At 40.5% G+C, this 21,012-nt stretch overlaps 1 protein-coding gene across 1 annotated transcript in view; it reads left to right on the top strand.

Moving 5' to 3' along the window:
• EIF2B3 (eukaryotic translation initiation factor 2B subunit gamma) overlaps nucleotides 1-21,012 on the top strand; it is a 96,990-nt gene that overhangs the window by 60,462 nt on the left and 15,516 nt on the right. The window contains exons 6-9 of the mRNA XM_036388104.2: nucleotides 6,254-6,384; nucleotides 7,054-7,247; nucleotides 11,181-11,258; nucleotides 11,974-12,122. Coding sequence (XP_036243997.1) covers nucleotides 6,254-6,384; nucleotides 7,054-7,247; nucleotides 11,181-11,258; nucleotides 11,974-12,122 — 552 coding nt within the window. The remainder of the gene's footprint in view (nucleotides 1-6,253; nucleotides 6,385-7,053; nucleotides 7,248-11,180; nucleotides 11,259-11,973; nucleotides 12,123-21,012) is intronic.

Raw genomic sequence — 21,012 nt, 5'->3', positions numbered from 1 at the left:
TCTTGTGAGCTTTGGGAGTATGTTGCTGTCAGGCTTGAAGGTTTTAGTTAGAAAATAGTATGGAAAGACAAATGAAGCACAAATGCAGTCATGTGGAATTACCTTTTAGTAGAACATTTCTCGAAGTTTCCTTGTCTTCTCCCTAGGCTTTTAACTTCAAAAATAAGAGACACTGACAATTAATATGAAATTATGGCAGAGTGTGAGAAATGTATTTGCTCTTTTTGTGGTCCAGATTTTGAGAGTAGAACAGGAGAAATAGAACATAGCAAGATATAACAGATGTTTAATGCTGTGACAAGTGCTGTAGGTTATTGAATTATGCACAATTAATTGCCTGGTAATTTATTGGCTTGCCTGGTTACTTTGGAGTCTTCCTTTATTATAATTGGTCTTGGTTACACCAAACAAAGGCAAAAGGATTATTGCAAGATGTAAGGGCAGAATTAGCCTTCTGCAGAGATGTGGCACACCCTAGAGATTTATCACTTGATTTTTTTTCCTTTTTAATGTAGTCCTTCTCTGCTTTCTCCACATTCTTAGCATGTCTCAGAAATTCCAGCATTTTTAGTAATGAATCAGTGAGAAGAAGGGGAAAAGTCCTGTAATTCCTTTTTCCATTGTGCTTGTTAAAACGGCATTGTGGGAAATGGACCCAAACACTGTCTTTTAAGTGGTGTTGAGTCTGAGGCAGGTGGTATTAACTCAGGACTGCATTAACTCTTTTCAAATCTCTTTCCTGTTTCCTTGAGGAAACATGCCTGGTGTATATATGTGGCATGGGCTGTTTGCCTGCCTCTTGCATTGACATTTTAATTTGGTCCATGATATAAATATCATTTCCCTAATCCCCCTTGCCCTGACCCTGTTTTGTCTGTTTTGTCTTTTCTTCAAAGTGAGTTGACTTTTTTTTCTTGAAGGATGGGGGAGGAGATGGGAATGGTGGCTGCCTGCTCTAGTTTGGAGCATTAAATGCTTAGGGAAAAAATCTCAGAGTAACTGTTGTTTCTTTCTTTGTATTCACATGGAAATTTTTAATCTCCATCAAAGGATCAGGAGAAAATAACGTGTAGATTCAACAAGAGAGCTCCCAGCTTACATGGAATTTTTAAATGTTATTTGGCTTTATCCTTTAAACGATGAGAACCATGAACTATGTACCTACAGGGTTCAGAATTAACTTTTCTTTTTCTTCCAAACACCCTCCTTTTTTTTTCCTTCCCTCCCTTTTTCTTACATCTTTATTGTTCTGTATAAACATGCAACTCCTTTCTGGCCAAAACTGTAAGTTGCCTTAGGATTTGTTTAGTTGTATTTATGTATACATTTCTAACATTAATTATGAGCACCAGTCTGAAATACAGCCTCATGTTCTTTTGATGTGATCTGAAGAATCTCTGTTGAAGGCCATGGAGCTAAGATCAGAACCCAACCCAGTGTACACTTGCATAGCTGTACAAGAGCTAACATTCATTCGCCTGCTAAAAAAAAAAAAAGAGGATACAAATGGATATGAAAGGGCTAATGATCTGCTTGTTTGTAGTGGGGAATCACAAACATTATCTGCACCTGTAGATGTAGCTGATTGTGCTGACAGTGATAGCAAGGGAAGCCCCCTGCAGCTACCCATGGAGGGTAACAGCAGATTTCACAGGTGGGTGCTGACAGCAACAGTAGATTTCATGCTTCATCACAGATTAATAAAACAGGGAGGATATTAGAATGCTAATACTCATTAATACTATTTTATGGTGTTTAACATTAAACATGGAAAATGAAAATGAATGACAGCCGGTAAATGGAACTGACACTTGTGTTCAGGGTGTCTGAAGCTGGTGAGAATTAGCTGCAGGAAGCAGAAGCTGTAGATGCTCCTATTCCTGCTGTGGATGCTCCTATTCTTGCTGTGGATCAAGCCAAACAGCACTTACAGTTACCTAGACTTGTGCAAGGTCACCCAAACTTAGATTCAAATAGACTCTTGTATTATTGTAAAATATTTTATGAGATTCCTTTCCTTATCATCATTGGTCAGAACCATTATTTTCCATGTCTTATGACAGTCTCCAGCAATACATATATCTAAGAACAGAAATCACAGCCCATTAAAGCATAATTGTGAAATCATTTTTTGTCTTTTTTTAAGGGGACAGTATGAGTTTTTTCCCCCAAAACTCTTCTTGTGTTTCAGTTGGCTACATTGTTCTTCATTTCTTGCTGAAGTTTCAATAAGCTTCATCCCAGAGGCAATTGCTTTTCAGCAACAAGTAAAAGTTGGCCCTCTGTGGGTCATAATGTAATGTAATATAATATAACATACATAGATACAAACTTAATTCTGCCACGTTGTAGATTGTTTTAAGTTTATTTATGGTTAAAAGTCTCTGAAACACTCTGCATAGCTGTGTTTAAATACTAAGCTTATTGACCTAGGTGGGGTGTTTTCACCCAATGTTCTTTCACAAGTAAAACTTTTCATTTAGCAGGAACCTTATCTGTGCCTTTAGTGAAATGTAAAAATCCCAGAAACACTGGGAATACAGAGAGTGCACAGGGACCAGGAATAAAGGGATTCTAAAGGTGTAATTATGTCTTGCTGGTAAAATAACAGTTGTCTGACCAAGTAGCCATTTTTGTCCCTTAATGTTTTAGGTTTTAAAGAAAATTAATCTGGAATATTCTAAGTTTATATTGTGTGAGTCTGAGTCTGCAATCCACATAGCTAACTGCAAGTAACTGATGTGTGCTCTAATCTCTTAGGTACATTGAATATTGAATTTCCCAGGAGGTTCTTTTGATATTTAACTATTTCATCTTCACTTGAATTCCCACTTTTTTTCTTGCACTTGCACCATGGATTTCAACTGCCCAGTTGTCTTCATTTCCCCCATTTATGCCCCGTCTCTTGCCAACATCCCCTGTAGTTGTGACTTGCTGCATGAATGGCAGGGATGATACTTCTTTTTCCATGCTTAAAATATGATCAGTATCAGCCTCTTTCAAAATTGCTGCCAACTCTTGTTCTCAGGATACTGGAGCCACATAAGGTGCTTCAGGGATTAGTGTGTCCCACTCTCTTCATTTACAAGAAGACATCTAACAGCCCTCTCCATCTTTGGTGGTTTCATTAAAAACCTGCTACTTTCTGTTGAGGTGGAAACAGACAGATAGAGCTTCAAAAATCAAAGTTTAGGGAATGAAAAGTCATGAAAAAGGGCCTGTCACTTGGGCTAGATTTTATGAAAACACATTTATTTTGGCAAATATTTCTCAAAGGCAGGTTCATGTTTATGCTCTCTACCCTCTGGAGTTTGCTCTGAGGTGTCAAGAGCATGCTTACTCCACATTGGCTTAGAATTGGATTTCTGCCAAAATTTTGTGTGCCCTCCTCTCCTTCCACTCACCCTTTTACTTTCTTTCTCCTGGTTGTAGCAGATTTTTCCTTCTGTGGATCTCAGTGCATATTTCATTTTCACTTCTTGGTGCTAACGAAAACAGCGAGCTTTAGAAACCAGGGGGCTCCAAGTTTTAAAACCTGAAGAGAATAAAAAAGATGCTTTCTTCAGCTTATACAGTCTTATGTTTATTTCTTCTTAATATAGGCATGTGAAGTTTGGGATTTGGTTGTAAGAATTTTAAATACACTAGACCAGAAACCTTTTTGGTTTGTCTTCTTCTGTCACTAGGTTACAGGCCAGTTGGTTCTTCCAAACTCCTGCTAATTTTTTTCTTTTTTGATGAAGGGTCTTCAGTCCCTCTGCATTTCCTTTGATTTCAATTCCTTTCATAGTTCCAGCAAGATGTTTGGTTTCTCCCGCTGTTGACAGTCAGATAATAGTCTCATGCTATCATTTTGTATATCTTAGTTTGCAAGATCTGTTGCAAAAAATTCCCAAATCTTTCTCACAGAGGGCCTTACTGTATATTTTTACTACTTTCCAAAGGCAAATTCCTTTAATGTTGCATATAAATTGCTTCAACAGCAAGCAGAGGCGAACCTTCCTGGTTTTCCTTTTCCAGTAAGAAGGATGTTTCTGAACCACATCTTATGGATGACCCAGAGATTTGCTCCACCTTTGGCAAAGGAATGTGGCTAGCACTTCAGAGAATTGCAGGAAAGCTTCAGGAGTTTGGCCAAGAAAGATTAAACCATCAGAAACCAGGCAAAACTGCAAAACTTTGTCTTTTCCCCTTTCCACTGCTTTCATTTCCTACCGTGTTGTGTTGTCCTCTGCATCAGACTATTTAAGACTGCCAAATACTTGGGTATTTTATAGGTAATATATCTTATAAATGCCATAGCCAGCCTCTGAGGGAAACAGAGGATTGTCGGTTTTGGATGCAGTATAAAACCCAAGCAGGAAATCATTGCTGAATGGCACAGCTGCAGGCAAACACTGGGAGCTAGTAAACTGCCCATCTGCACAGCCCCACGTGTGTGGGAGCGCGGGGCGGCGCGGCCGCGGCTGAGCGCGCCTGTGAGCGGTTAGCAGGCAGAAATTCGGTGATTAGGGAACGAAGTGTTTCACTTCGTTAGTTCCTGAAATACAGCTATCCGAAGGTGATTATAATCTTATTTTCGAGCAGGAGGAGAGACTAAAGACTAGAGCTTTTCCTTGACTGTAATAAAACATAAAAGCAAAATTTCAGAGGTGGGCTGCAGGAGAGAGGATGTGACACAACCTGCACTGAGGGCTGAAGAAAAAGTTTGTCAAGAAAAAGAAACATTCTGTATTTGTTCATAGGGCTGAACTGGCAATCACATCTGAATCTTCCCTTCAAAGCTAGGGACAGGAAAGACTGTTTTGGTCCTTAGGTCTGCTTCACTATCATTGACCTGAACAGGGGCCTGGGTGGGCTTTGAGCTGGTCTTAAAGTTTGAACTGTGTAAGATCCCCCTTTGCTAGAGATTTTGCCAACCAAAATAATTTTCACTGTACTCATTCTAGTACTTGGCTTTCGTAATTTAATCTGTTAGTTAGTTCCTAGTTTTGCTGTCCTCCATTCTAAACAACTCCTCTTTCTTTGTGGGTTGTTATTTGTTGCGTTCCTCTAGCCAAATTCACTGTGTTAGTTCTCCAACCCTTCCTCTGAAGTTTAGCACTTCCTCTTACACATGCCAAGTTTGAGTTCATTTTCCGCATGATTTTCCCAAGTACTACTTTAAATAATCCACAATTCAGTAACTAAATGGAGATTGTTAAAATAATGAAACAACAACAATAAAGCTATTTTAAGACTGCACTCCAACTGTAAAAACTGTTGATTTGATTTTTTTTCCCAAATACTTTATTGAAAAATAAAATTTTCTTCTCATAGTCAAAATTAAATTTGCAGAGTTATAATCCCATAGTACAGTAGACTTTCTACATTGATATTTGTCTTTTGGGAGAGTTTTTTGTTGATTCATTGCAATGTATAAATCAATATAAGAGTAGAAATACACTAGTGATTGGGACCCTTTTTTAAGGCATAGTTGATTTGGGATAAAACTCCTTCTGATTTCCCCACCTCCTAGCATTGGGGTATCAGAATGGATACAATAAAAGTTGAATTCTGTACAAGGGAAAGATGGGTGTATTGTCAGCTGAAGCCTCTGGAAGCTTTCTGTTCACTTACACCTTTTATATTGCAACATCTAAAGAACATGAAGGTCTTGGGACCTAAACTGAAATGTCTTAATTTCTCTTGTTAAAGGATTGAGTCTTTAAAATCCATGTTCTGGATCTGTCATTTGAACAGGAATATTATTAATGTATCATAAAAATTTTACTTTAGTGATCTGATATTTCACATATCCTTGAGTATTTCCATATTTTTATCACACAGAAGAGGAGCTGCTTAGGTTTTCCCTCTGTGGGTGCTTTATTCTCTCTTTTCCAGTCAGGTGATGCCATCTTTTGAGCCATATAAAGTGACTTCAGTTTTTGTCATTACAATGTTGGTACTTTCTGCATTCCATCTGCATTCCATCTCCACACAAGTATGAATTGTAGAGTAAGGACATAATAAATTATAGTCACATCTGTTAAAATATAGGGGACATAGTTCTGAAAATGAAGCTTTTTCCTCATTTTGAGTATTTCTTTATATTTTAATGCATTAAGGAAGCAGGTGACTAGTGGAAATTGTCTTAATGTCTTGCCATTTTGATTCATCCTCATGAAGTTTGCAAAATGTCTGATAATGTTACACAAAGAAAATGAAGACATAATTTTTAGCTTTCACATACCTCATGTGTCTCTTTCCCCAGGACAATCACATCTCTCCGGAGTGAACTGATTCCTCATCTGGTTAGGAAACAGTTTTCTTCTCCTGCATCATTGCAGCAAGGACTAGACAACAAAGAAGAGGACCAAAAGAAAAAAGAGCAAGCATCCCTAGGTCAGTACAATACCAAAGATTTGGGTTTATGGAAGTTTTAAAGCCCGTATGCTACAGCTGAGCTATGGAGTAGAGTACAGAGCTAGCCTGAAACACTATTTTAGAGATTCAGCTTTTTTTCCTCAGCAGAGGAATCTTTTTTTCCCTAGCAAATATTCTAGTAGAATTTTTTTTCAAATAGTATTGTGGACTATATACATTTTTTGTCCTCCCTAATTTTGGTGTAAGCCATTAGCAAATCAGCTAGGAGCTCTAGTTTGTTTGGTTTTTTTTTTTTTTTCTGGAAAAAAGTTTTCATTGTTGAAAATGTAATTTTAGGAGGGAGTTCCTAAAATTGGGTAGGACAACAGACTAAGCCTTAACCACCCTGTACTGGGAACTCGACAGGGCCTCAGATTCTGGATTTTATTTCTAGTATTTCTGCTGTCTCCTTGTGTGACCTTGGGCAAAACATTGTATCTGTCCTGATTCCTTAATTCACACCTGCAGAATAAAAATAAGCACTTACTCACTACATGTGATAAAATCTGTTAATGATTGCTGAGTATCTAGCCATGGAGATGAGGTGAGGTGAAGATTTCCCTTCACCAACAGTATTTTAATAGTATTCCTCTTCAGAAGGTATTTCATTAAATCCTGTCTAACTTCATGCATGTGTGTGTTCTCCAGACATTTATAGTTTCATAAAGGAAGATAATAGCTTGCTGAAACCTGCTCCAGATAACTCTTGTTGGAATGATCACAGAGGAGATATGAATGAAACTCTCCACGAAGGGAAAGTGCGCTGCTACGTCCATATCATGAAGGAGGGGCTGTGCTACCGAGTGAATACTCTTGGGCTGTACATTGAAGCCAACAGACAGGTGAGGAAAATACAGAGGTTCCACCTGGGAATCCAGCAGTAGCTTACAGGACATTTCACCCTGCAGGAGTGACTGCCTGTGACACAGCTGAGGAGTATGTAGGAATTGAACCAGAGCCACGTTATCCAGGCACACATCACCCTGCTGCTGGCTGGATAGGATGTGAGGCCAGGAAACAGTTCTGTCACTGATTTACTCTAGATTTGATTTAGCTGAGAAAACCCTCACCCTACACACTCTTGTGGGTTTTTGGGAGCGGCAAGACCTGCAGCCAAAGAGCCACAAAGTGTGGAAAATAAGAATGGAAGTAACTTTGATAGCTCATTTAATCAATGTCCTCCATGTCCTAAAAGCAAGGTCAGTTCTGACTGGACTCTTCCTAGCAGATGTTTGTTTGTGATAATAGCAAAGATTATTAGCAATTTGAAGAGCGATGTAAACTACCCTTTCATTTAATTTGCCTAATGATTTCCATTATAAAAGGATTCTTTTATGAACAGGTTTTCCTGCTGTGGGACTCCAGGTACACACAGAGGTGAACTCTTGATCTGAGGCAGCATCTGTTGCAGCTTTCACTTTCACACTACTGAGAATTCATAAAAGCAAAAAATAACAGATGAGAATTAGGAAAATCCTGTACTACCTAACAAGCTGGTGATTAAAAGCTCTTAATATCTTTGTGGGGCAGGGTTGTGGGGGGTTTTTTATTACACTGGCTGATGCAATGTACAAGTTCTCTATACTTTGCTCTGCTAGTGATGAACTTCATTGCTGTCATGAATGGACAGTTTCCTCTAGTTTTGAAAGACCAGTAAGGAAAGACTCAATATTTCTGGAAGTGGAGCTGGAAAGGTGATAAAGTTGTATTGGGAATTCTGGAAGTGGTCACTGCCTTGCATTTGCTCTCAGACTGAGTTGCTTTCTTTTTGACAATATTAATGGATTAATTCATGCAAATCAGAATTGAGGAATGACAGCAGGAGTTTACACACTGGAGCTCTTTCTCCTTGATGTTTGTAGAGGAACACAGAAATAAAGTGATTTGCTTTGTGCTTAGAGAGATGAGGAAGAGATGCAGCACTGCCGTCAGAGAAAACTTCCCCAAAAATAGCAGGAGCAAGTGTGCCCAAAGGGTTAAGGGAGAATACCACTTGCTAAGGGAAGTGTGCGTGTACATTTGGCAGCAGCCACTTCAGTAAAAAGTTATTGAGTTAAGCCAGTCAGACTCCATGTGGGATTTTTTGTGTTGGTTTTTTGTTTTTGGTTGGGTTTTTTTTTAACCTAAATATTCTACATTTTGGTTAGTTCAGGAAATATATTTGCTCCTGGGTGGTACAAAGAATTAGTGTTTTGAAGTCACATTGGGGCCTTCAACGTTGGAAAGGATTTTCTTTGAATTTTGAACTTTTTCAGGATGGTAAAATTTCTAAGGAAACTATGTGGAGGTAAAACATAAAATGGAGCTTAATGAGGAGTTGTGAGAAAGCAGTTCCTTTTTTCAGTGCCATTGCATTTTGTTTCTCTTGCTAATCCTCATAAAAGATGCACATTTAATTTGATTGGGGGGGTGGGGGGGCACAGGGTTACCTGTTTTGTTGGTCTCTAAGGAAGATTTTGGGTGTTTAGTTTGCTCTTATCTTGGCCTTCACAGACCAGATTCTGATCCCCTTGCTGCAAAGTCAGGACCTATAACTTTGAGATCCCAAAGGACGGACCCACATAGCAGTAGCAGTCCAGTCCAGTAGCTGTGGAAAGGAATGGCATCCTAACCCATTGCCCTTCTGGTGAGGAAACACTGCTCACATCGTTTCACTTCCAGCTGGGTTTCTGGATGCCTGCAGCCTGTGTGTGGGCAGGTGGGTTCAGGAGGGAGTTATCTTCAATAGCAGGAAATAGTTTCTTTGTAAGATGAATTAAATCCAAACACATCTTAAACCTTCCCTTGACCCAGGCACTCCCTCTGACTCCTGCCCCCAGTCTAACCTTTCTTTTTAGAGCAAAATGCTTGAGCTTGTAGCTTTTGTGGGTTACCCCTCAGGCTGCACTACCACTGACTGATTCTAATAAGGCCTTTGCTCTGGCCAGTAAAATCCTTTATTTATTTCACCCCACCACCTTTCCACTGGGGAGGTCAAGAGCCTTTCTTCATTTTTTTCCCTTCCTGCAGATCAACACTGGATAGTAGGAATCTTTCCAACCTATGCTGTAGGTATGCTTTAGTGTGTGTTCCTGTCCTGGATCTTTGTGTCAGGTGACCTGTTGGGACATCTCTTCACCCAGCCAGCATCATCCAGGCAGATTTGCCTAGTTTGTGGTGTTCTGGTAACCTGGTGGTTTTCTGCAGTGCCTGCACCTTGGACTGAAGAATCTAATCTACTCTTGCTTTTTAAAAAATAAACAAAATCCAGGTCTAGTGGGAAAGGCCAACTTCAAGATATAAAGAGCTACAGGTGTGAAAATGTCTACTGGGGCAATAAGCAAATTGAAATGATAGCTCAGAAATCTGAGCTCCTCTGATTCCATCTTCTTCAGATCTGGGGGATTTGCTTTTTGAGGTTCATTCCTTAGCCATCAGCTCTTGTTATCCCAGCTTTCTAAGGAAATAATTTTACACAATTGTACTGTGTAGCAGTTCCTTAATAGCAACTTTGGAAATCGCTGGCAACATTCAGCCAAATTTAACAGAGCAATAGAGATCTCGGAGATAAGCTTTTCTAAGAGTTTTGTAAAAGTAGGTGCTTGGGTAGAGAAAAGGAGGACTTAATGAATGCTGCTTCCTCCCTTGAGACAAACTCAGTTTCACCATCACTGTGCTGAGACTCCAGATGACCTCCCAGATGGACAGTGAGTGCCCACATCCTGGATGGCCAAGCAGCACGTGCAGAGCTCCACACCAGCCCCAGCACATGCTGCCTCTCATTCAGCCAGACAGTGTGCTGTGATGCAGACCTCTTAGCCCTCATACATCCCTGTCTCTCTGTCCTACCAAGAGACATCATACATAGCATCACCCCTGCCAGTAACTGTGTAGCACTGTGTCTGTGCATTGCTGCAATGCTCCCACCTCCCCTGACATCCTCATCCCTGCTGTCATCACTTCTTCTGTGCTGTGCGACCTTGGCTTCAGCCAGGAGATGCAGAATGCCTCAGGCTGCTCTTTCATCCACAAAAGAAGGAATGATGGAGTGATATCCCATCTCCTACAATGCTAGTTCCCCTTCCTTTCAGGAGCCAGTTCAGAATTGCTCTCTATGGATTTGTTCTTGGCTACCTCATGGGCTGTGTCTCTCTTTATTACCTACTCGTGCTCTGTCTGCTTGTCTAACACCTGCCTTCTCCCTGTCAAGAGCCTTTTCTTGTGCAGCTTTCCATCATCTGGAATAGCCACTTGATCATCTTTAGTTTCTTTCTACTTTAACATCTGAAATACAATTTTGTTGCCCATGCCTCAGAGTACTATCTTATGGAGTGGGCTGGACACAGTCATCTTTTTATGCGAGTTTACTGATTTATATTTGTTATTACTTGCTTCCCTCCTTTGCTTTACTGGACAGTGTAAAACAAGCTGAGCTGCATTAGGAATGGCAGATGCTGGACGTTGTGGTGACGTACAGGATGTCACTGTGCTCAGCTGGAGGCAGCCTGCTTGCTGCTGCTGATCCACTGCTTCTCCACAGGTGGGAAGCTGAGTTGAAAGGAGACACGTAGTGCACTGTGGTAGTAGTGTACCTGTCTCCTTTACAAAAGTGGGAGATGATAAATCACACATAACTGGTGGACATTTGAAATGCAGTGACCTACCTTCCCCATAATTTAAAATGTTTGTGGCAAATACACTTGTGCAATGGAAACCAAAGCGATCTTTGAGCTGTTTATGTAACTTGTGGGTACAGCAGTATCATGTTAATTTGTGATGTGGGTTTTTTCATGTAGGTTCCCAAATTATTGCTTAATCTGGGACTGGAAGAGTCGTTGGTTCATGGATCTGCACAGATCACTGATAGAGGCATGGTAAGTGTTGCTGTTTCCCATCTCTGTTCTTTCAGTAGTCTGCAACCCCTTTGTTTCAAGAACTGCTTGCTACAATTCAGTCCCACTATTGGAAGTGAAGCCAAGTTCTGAAGAGTGGAATGGTGGAACGTAGGTGATGCAGCCCAGACTCTTCTGTAGGCTCACCCATGGGTTCCTGCCTTTCAGTCTCTCTCTTTTAAAATGTTTGGTAAAAAGTCTATCTTACTCCCAAGTCAGACACTGCAGCCTCTTGTTTCCTAATGGCAGTTCCTGGTAGTTGAGCAGTTTGCCTCCCTAAGGACACCAAACCCAGAAAGGATCAGTATTTTAGCTTTGCTTCTTGCTAATGTGTTTTGGTTGAATGCCAGCTTCAAGCCTCCCTTTAAGAGGTTTCACAGGGCAAACCTGAGTGAAACCAGTGAGTACCAGCAGGAACGTGCCTACTGGGCTTACCTTTCTGCATGAAGCCTACAAAGCCAGATCCACTGAATTTTTTTAGGAGTTTTACCAGGCTAACAGGCCTGGGAAGACTGTCTGTCTGCCTGTGGGGTGGGCCCTAAATTTTCAGGTCTTTCCTCTGCCAAGGATCCCTCAGGGTAGAGCAGAGTAAATTTTATTGATGAGTGCTTGAGATGTGCTTTGGGAGAGGTGTATGGAGAACATGTATCAGAGAGCTCCATGTACTTTTGCTAATTTCTGTTCTTTTCTTCCCTAGGTTGGGTCAGACAGTATCATTGGGTCATCCACACAAATTGGAGAGAAGACATCCATCAAACACTCCATCATCGGCAGCATGTGTACCATAAAAGACAAAGTTAAGATAACAAACTGTATCATCATGAATTCTGTTACAATTGAGGAAGGGTAAGTTACCTTTTTGTACCTTACTTCCCTAAATTTGCAGTTTCTTTTTCTAGATAGATCATGAATCAGTAATTTTTGTCCTATAAAGAATCCTCAGCCAGAAGAGATGATACTAGGGGGTGTGTTTCCAAAGACTGCTCTATAAGCAGTCCAGAAGTGCACAAGTGAAATGAACTAACAAGAGTCTTGGAACATAAATGTCTTCTTTTTACAGTAGACCCTGTCATCTTCAGAATGTGTAAGTAAGTTAAGTGGATGTATGAGTCTGTATGAGCTTGTGTGTCATTCTTCCAAGTGTTATTTTAGTGGCTGGATCAGTGAGTATCCCTAAAATATTTGAGGCACAAAGCATATTTTAAAGTGGTATGCTTGCCAGCTAGAAATATTCATCTCACATTTGAACATTACAGCTTCACCTAAAACGTCATTTTCTTCGGCCCTTTTTTGTCATCCTGCAGCCTTTACTTTACCATTGCCTATGCTGAGTAATAGAATAAATTAATAAACTTTTCAAAGAGAAAATCTGCCAACTAGTAGAGGTTTCTCATGCACTAAAGACACTGACTAAATAGCTGGCCTTGAGCTGTACATTTCCAAATGTGGGAAAAGTGGCCTGTCTGTAATTGTTGATGTCTGCATGCCCCCATCTTTCCATACATGCTGGCTTCCTGTGGATGTCAGTGGAAAGGAAACTGCTGATTGAGTCTGTGCAGACCTGTATAAATTCTCTGCTCCTTCATGGCTTGAGGTTTGCTTAGGGCCTCAGGAAAAAGGCCAAACTCTTAAAAAATGCCAAGTTGGCTCTGAAAGTTGCATATCTGAAAAACATAAAACCCCAAAGGATGTGGGGTCTATGGAGGATACTACTGTTACATAACTAAATTACAGGTAAGTATGGTACCTTACCACAAAGTGTTTGTCTTTAATAGAAATCCACAGTAATTTCAAACACATCATAAATCAGAATTCCATTGAGTATAGAAAATTGCTGGTTTCCAGTTCAATCACAGATGGATCCAGTATGGCTGTATCACAAGCACTACTGTCATAAAAAGTAGAGGAACCTCTCTCATTTGATCATGAGACCCTCTGTCATTTTGATTAATGAATTGATGCCACAATGATAATGGTTTGGTTTTGCATATGAGGTCAGCAGCTCTACCATTAAATAGCAGAGGCAGCTAAGTGTATAAATAGCACTATTTTTTATGAAGAGTCCCAAATCATCTTGTGTTTGTCTGCATTGGCATTTAGTAGTGCTCTAAATCCTAAATCGATCCCAGAGCTGTTATGTTAAGCATTTCACAAAATTCCACAAGCATTTTAAAGTTGGTGATATATTATTTATAAGTGAGATAAACTGACTTTTGGGGTAACATTTTTGTGAATTCTAGAAAACAATGTGATCCCTAGTCACTCTTGGTGAAAACAATATAGCCACCAAAGAGTGAAAAACCTCACAGTCCCAGGGGTTTTACCCCCTTTAGCTGCTCTATGGTTACTGCACGCTGATGCACTGGAGTCAAATTTGTAATTATTCCTCTCCAGATGGAATTAAGACTATATACCCTGGATCTTTATTGCAAAGCATACTCTAATTAATATTATGTAGATCTGCACAGATACTGAGCTGATAAATTATTTCTTATTGCATCATGATAAGTCTTAAGATTAGAGGGGCATGAAGTCATGCATACACAGGTAGTGAGAAACAGAAGTACTCTAGCTGCTGAGTTTTGTTGAAAGAAGCCTTGCTTGCAGTGAAGGATTTCTATGTATTTTTCAATGTATTTTGACTCTCTTTCATTACTTTGGTTAAATCTGATGGATTTTTGTTAAAATGCTAATCATTCTTACTCGTGTTGATGGATCCATTTGGAACAGGTGGATAAATTATATGTGGTTTTGCTCTAAACTGTCCACAGTGGACAACTCCTTATAAACACCTCTTCTCCCAAGTGTCTCTAAAACAACTCAGGCTTTATCTAATCACGACTTCAGAAAATGTCTTCATCTTTAATTGGAAAGTCAGTATGTGTTGGCTGATACGGGTCAAAATGAGCATAATAAAGTGCCTTGACAGATCTAATCCATTTTTATATTGCACAGCAGATTTCCTACAAGTAAGGCAGTTTTACCAACTAAGGTGTTGTATATTAGAAACTTCTGAAATTGCATTGAGAAGTGGATAAAAACTGTGTCATTTAAAGAATATACATTTTTGTACTGACATGAGCAGCTCAACCAGACTAATGTCTTGTATAAAAATGCCCAAGTCAAATGTGAGTGGTAACTGAAGGCCATTCTCAGGAGTGTTCTTTGCAGTAACAACAGCTTGAAGCAGTAGGCTGAGAAGACTGCAGTAGGACACTTATGGAAAAGACAAAGGTGTATAGATAACTCAGAAGAAAGAAAGATCAGATAAATCTTTTAATGTTGGGATAGTGAGAACAACCAAATGCAAAAATTGCTCTGCATTCTAAGTTCATTTATCAACAGCTACATGGCACTGCCTTAGTATTTCCCTTGCCTCTTCTATGACCTCTAGCTTCTCTGGCTTGAATCTTTCTTTTTCTTCCTGTCTTAGCTGCAAAAGTGATCAGCAGCTTCAGTTCATTATGTCAAGATAGAAAAAGCAAAACAAAATAAACAAAACTCACCAAAACCAAAATTTAAAATGTTTATTTCTTGGTAGTTCTCCTATGTGATTGAGGGTCCTGTGCCATAATTGCTGCAGCATCAAGATCCACAAATTATATCTCCAAACCAGAAGAAAGCTTTTGAATAACCTCACAGCTGGTATTTAATACCAGCTTCTGAAATTGATAAATTCTTGCTGTGTAGGTGGGAACACCACAAGGTGATTAGAACAAAACCAGGTATCTCTTATTAGGCAGTGGTTGCCTCATTACTGCAGGAGCAGAGGTCATGGCCTAGGTGATGATAACTTTCCCAACTGAATGGATCAAGTAACTGGGGTTAGTTTGGACAGTCCATTGCATACTGTTTGCAAATTATGATCTGTCCTCCAGCAATGGCTGGTGCATTTGATACTCTGGAGTACCAGAAGCTGAGTTTGTTTGCTTTGGTGTGTAGGGCTTCTATTACATTATATATGTCTCCTGTGAAGTGATTTGAGTAGATATGAATCCCCCCTTAGAAGAGATTACAGGGGATTAAAGAAGTTAGTAACAGGGCAAAATAATTGGTAGTCCTTTCTTAATGTGTTTCCCACTGTGCAGCTAATTCTTCCATCAATGAGACAATAAAATAGCAAAGATTACATATGTGCTGAATGATGGACATACTTGACCAAGCTGGGAGGGATGTAATTTATACAACAGCACAAGTGCTGAGAGATGCTGACTGCCCAGGTGGCAAGCTGCAGTGGCAAAACACTTCTTTTTTTCCCTCTGGATGGCTCCCTAGAGCTCAGTGACAAATGACTACACTGAGTTACATAGTTGGAAAAAATCTACTAATCGAGTTAAAATCATAGGTTGCTTGAAAACCTTGTCTGTGTGGATGTTCCTGCAGTAGCTGTGTGTGTCCTTAGTCTCTGTAGTGGCTCAGGACTGCCCCTTCTCTTTGCTCTGTTTTCATCAGGGGTGGAGCAGCACAAGAGGGTCCCTGGATTTCTGGTGCAGGAGTCCCCTCATTGTAGCTCTCTTGCAAAGGGACAGCGTGTAACACCCACAGACCTGACTGGAGCTTGGTTGCCCAGGGGATTGTGCCATTTAGCAAATGAAAAGTAATGCCTGGTAAATTTAACCCCTGATAAGCATGGCTGGCAAGCTGGTTACAGCAGATGAGGAGAAGGCTGAGATACTCAACCACTTTTTTTGTCTCATTCTTCACTGTCAGTCTCTCTTCCCACACCTCTCAGCTGTAAGGACCATAACACATATGATCAGACATAATACTGATCAGAGGGCTGAACCATGAAACACTTCCGTGAAGACTGAAAGAGTTGGGGTTGGTCAGAAGAGAAGGCTCCAGGGACATCTCACTGTGGCCTTTCAGAATTTAAAGGGGGCTTCTAAGATTGATGCTTATAAACTTCAGCCCGGCCTGCTGCAACAGGACAAGGGCTAGTGGCTCTAAACTAAAAGAATATCAACTAGATATAAGGAAGAAATTGTTTACTGTAAAGGTTTTGAGGCATTTGCACAAGTTGCCCAGAGGAGCTGGGACTGCTCCATCCCTGGAAATTTTCAAGGCCAGGCTGAATGAGGCGCTGATCAACCTGGTCTAGCTAAAGATGTCCCTGTTCATTTGAGGGGGTGTGGACTACATAACTTTTAAGGGTCCCTTCCAAGCCAAATTACTCTATGGTTCCATAATGTTGTTTCATTTGGTAGACTTAGGCACACTTAGCTGTTTTGAAATGAGACCTAGATATGGATGGATTCATTTAGTTTCAGGTTCCTGTTCTGGCTTTTGTTTTAGCAGTCAACGGTTGCTTTGTTGGTTTTTATCAAACACTGGCTTTATTTTTACCAGTCTTGTTGTTTTACTTAGTGTGCTACCTTCTGGCAGCAGGAACATCCAATTGCTCTGGTCAAACAGGACCCTGTGCTGAAGCGCTCTGAGCATTACAAATAATATTAACAGGAAAAACATGTTGAATCCTTTATTCCATCCCTGCAGATAAATATTTCGAAATCTCTTGTTTGTTAGTAAAACTATCCCAGTGTATACACTTACGGGAAGGAGCTTGACCATTTTATGTGCACATTATATCGTTTTTCCTTGGTCGTGGAAAATTAATGTTTCCCTGGTAAAGATTCAGGGGAAGGGACTCTTTAGGAGGGAAAAAAATCTGGTCTTTGGGCTACTTAGAGGTTAGTTGAGAAGGCAAGCATGAAAAGCTCAGATAAATACTGAGTCTGCTGTAAGCCATGCTTTGAAAAGGTCTTGTTGACATGGTAGTAGTCAGTACCATAAGGACTCTGCAGTAGATATAGTCTGAAATGAAGTATTTTGCTGCTTTGCTTTTTTCATGGGAATACAGGAAAGCATTCTGCTTCAAATGCTGTTTTTATGAAAATCATAAATAGGCTGCTCTGATTATCAGAGAGCAAATGGCCCAAGATTTGCTTCTAGATTTCACCTCCACAGCAAGTACCAGATCTTTACAGAGAAACCAAGGAAGCTAAACCTGTCTCATCTGTAATTTTACTAGAAAAACTGTATCCCAAACCAGGATTAGCATTAGGAAAAGGAGAGTGTACCCTCCAGAAAGGAGTTTGCAGCAGATATTTGCCAGTTAGCCTTGATGCAGTGGGCATTTGGTTCAGGAACTGTAAGAGTGGGGGTGCAGGTGTGACTGAGGTTATTGAGTTTGTGCAGGGCAGGAATCATTGAACAAAACCCTCATGTCTTTACTTGTAAAGTTTGCAGCATGTTGTTGGAACCACATACAAATATCCTACCCAAAAGAACTGAACTGAACTGCTGAAGTTCCCCATGTGGCACACAGCTAAGGTCACCTTTTGGAAAGGGAAGGGGTTAAAAAGGCAGAAATGTTTTGGGTCAGGCTGCACTGTGATGCCAGCAAATTGCAAAGTGTTGCAGCATCAGGAAACTTGGAATGCGAGGGAGGTGACACCAAAGGCTTCGAGTTACAAACTGCAGGGAGGTGATGTGAGTGTTGAGGACACAGAGGGAGAGTTAGAAGAGTGCCACAGGAAGATGTGGTAAACCTTGGGCTTCTGACTCCCTGGGCAGGAGGAGTAGGCTGGAGTAAAAATTAGTATGAAGGACTAAAGTACCCAGATATGTGAAGAAAGAACTGGCACAAAAAATGTTTTGTCAGCCAAAACTAGCATCATCCTTTTTCAGTCATGTGAAGACAGTAAGTTATGCACTGGATTTTGTTAAAGGTGTTCTGCCTACCTGTGTGAAAGTAGATGGACAGACATAATTCTGCTCAGTGAGTGGACTGGAGAGAGACCACATGTGACTGGTTAAGGCTACTCTAGTTCACCACATGTCTTCAATTTATTGCTACTTTGTATGAGAAAATGTACAAAGGAAGAAAACAACAAGCAGGGTGAGCTGGATTGACTACTAACTGCAGATTGATTGTGAAGTTTATTGGTTGTTTCCTCAATAGTGCCAAATCAGCACCTGACATAGAAACAGTCAGTGGTTTGAAGAAAGTTGTAATTAAAACCAGGGTGGAATTGAGTCTTTGTAGGGGTTCAGTGCATAAATAGTCTTTGTCCCCTTGGACAGGGGCAGTACAAAGGCATGATCCTATTGCCAAGGCAACATATTTTACAGTACCTACCCTCATGAAAAGGAATGAGGAGGTGAAGTTGTTTCCAGCACCATAGCTTGCAAAGCTGAAAATAAAGATCTGCTTATGCTGAAATTCCCAAGCATTTTGTATCTTGAACCGTTTTTTAAGATGGCTGTTGTCTCCTGGACACTTTATCTTGCACTGCTAGTTGGGTCCCTGCCTCCCTAGAAAGAAGAATGAGTTTAGAATAGATATCACAGAAAGCAGATTAAAAGTGAGAGCTTCATTCAGAAAAAGCACATGCTCATCTTAAATATATGGATAAACTATATAATGGATATGGATAAAAATTAAATTCATGAAGAAAACTATATGTATTGTAGTCCCTGCCTGTAAAAAGGGGTCTTATTTCTCTTGATTATGTAGCAGTTCTGTCCTTTCTGTCGTACCTCTTGGTTTTAAACTGTGAGCATTTTTGGTCAGGAATTACAATTTTCATTCTACTATGTAATTCACTGCACGTGCTATGTAAGATACTGAATAGAGACAACCTCTGGCCAGCAGAGTTTCCTTTCAGGAAGATAAATTGAGGAAGAAAGTGCAAAGTAGGAAACTAGTAAGTAGGAAGTAGTGGAGCTACTTGCAGAACTGGTTTTCAGTTACTTTCAACTGAAGATTCTACTGTATCTAATGTATTGAGGAAATTTCTCATATAATATCTGTTATCTTGTGAGTGTCTGGAACATTATTACTAGCAGCTCCTCAAAAAAAAAATTTCTTCTGGCTAGCTTCCTGGTACATCAATCTGTCTTAAATAAATCACCTGTTCTTTAATCTGAGATACAGATGTTTCCCTGATAGTGCAGGGAGCTCATCCCAGTTTTCCAAACATCTTGTACATCAAATGTTGAACTTAAAGCACAGATGAGCCCTGAAAAGTGGCATTTTAAAATATCTCCTCTCATTCTGCTGATTTGCTTCTTCAGGGGACAGGGTTATGTCTGACTTCAGAGCTATAAATAAGCTTCTGTCTCCTGCTAACCACATGAGTCTAATCAAAGAGTATGGAGATTTTTCAAACAGCTGATTGCTGTTGGATTTTGGTGGGAATCTGGGTGTGAATGTCTCTGATGCTCTTTAAAATATTCTCCTGCCTGGGTATGGAAGACAAAGAAATTATCACATTGTACCTCTTGAGTTCCTGAAGAGACAAGGGTTGAACAAGTTCACTTTGAATCAAAGAAGCCAGGTTCAGTTGTAATGGTGACATTTACAGAAACCTTTTCCATGTCAACCTAGCTCACATGATATGGAAACTGACTTAACCAATAATGTCTTATGAAGGGCCACAGCTCTCAACCCAGAACTGTGCTTCAAAAACCCCAGAGATGGTCTCCTTTTCTGTTACCTCTGTGCCTGTTACCTCGCTCAGTCTGTGTGAGTTGGTGGGAAAGTGAAGCAAACCTAGAGGTGGTAGTGAACATATAATTTTCCTGCTTTGTTTCCTTCACATAGACACAAGTAGCTTTTCCTGGCCATCAGTGAAGTGTCTGTAAAATCATGACCTGGCCTACACCTCCCACGCTGCAAAAGAGAATCCAGAGGGTGGTCAGTTTTCCGCTGTGTGGGGTTTCCCAGTGTAAACTCCTTGCAGCATTCTTTTGCTGAAGTGTGCAGCCCTGAGCTTACAGCTACATAAAAGGCCACCAATTTGTTTGTTCCAAGATGAGCTGGATGTAACTGAAGTTTCAGAGGTGAGGCATGACCTTCCTGGCGACCTCCCCCTGCACCCAAAGTTTCACTTAATAAAACACATTAAGGTATGTTGGAGGCAATCCTTTAAGGTCAGTTGAACTTTCACTGGAAAATACGAGTGCTGGCAAGTATATGCAATATGTAATGCAAAATGTTTAGGGTGTGGGGAAGAAGTGTAAAGGAGCCATACCACAGTGATGAGCTTGGCTAGAAAATAGACATGAAACAAGTTCCGTAGTGAAAACACCCTCAGAGACGGGCGAAGAATTTAGAGGGGTAGAATGATTTTGTTACCCCCAAGGGGAAAAACAGGAGATCAAAGGCCAAATTCACTTACGAATGCTTGCTTTGAAATATATCTATAAATTATAGCATGTACTGCTGGCATCTATTGTAGGCTTTGGTATTTACTTGAGTGTATAAGGTGAGATTCATAGTGCCCGGAGTTCTTGTGTTTGTGTGTAAAAGTGTGTTGGTGTAAAAATGTATTGGTGTGTAAAGCATGTTGGCAAAGGCAACGTTTCAGGTTCCCAAGTTCTCTATTAGTGTTTTTGCCTCTCCCCTGTTTTTCCATGGTCTTTATGCCTCACCCCTGTGATCGTGAGTCCCAGCCACCAGCTCACTAGCTAGCAGGGGATTCCTTTAGGGGTTGCTGGTAGGTTTTAGAACTCTCCCTGACTCCTTGCCACGTCTTAGAATTGTTAAGGTGCCTGTGGTGGCTGTTATCTCCTTGGTCAGGGCAGAAGGGGATGTTGCTCCCAGGGGAATTCACATCTGTTACCCCTCAGTCAGCAAAGTAGCTGCTGAGGCATGTCACCCTTTGCTTTTAACTCCCGCGTCAGTCTCTCCATTTCGTAGCTCATCTGGAGGCGCACAAGACCCGACTGC

The sequence above is a fragment of the Molothrus ater genome, chromosome 9, assembly GCF_012460135.2.
Source record: "Molothrus ater isolate BHLD 08-10-18 breed brown headed cowbird chromosome 9, BPBGC_Mater_1.1, whole genome shotgun sequence".
Taxonomy (NCBI): domain Eukaryota; kingdom Metazoa; phylum Chordata; class Aves; order Passeriformes; family Icteridae; genus Molothrus; species Molothrus ater.
Note: the sequence above shows the minus strand (reverse complement) of the source record. Positions and strands in the feature narration are given on the sequence as shown.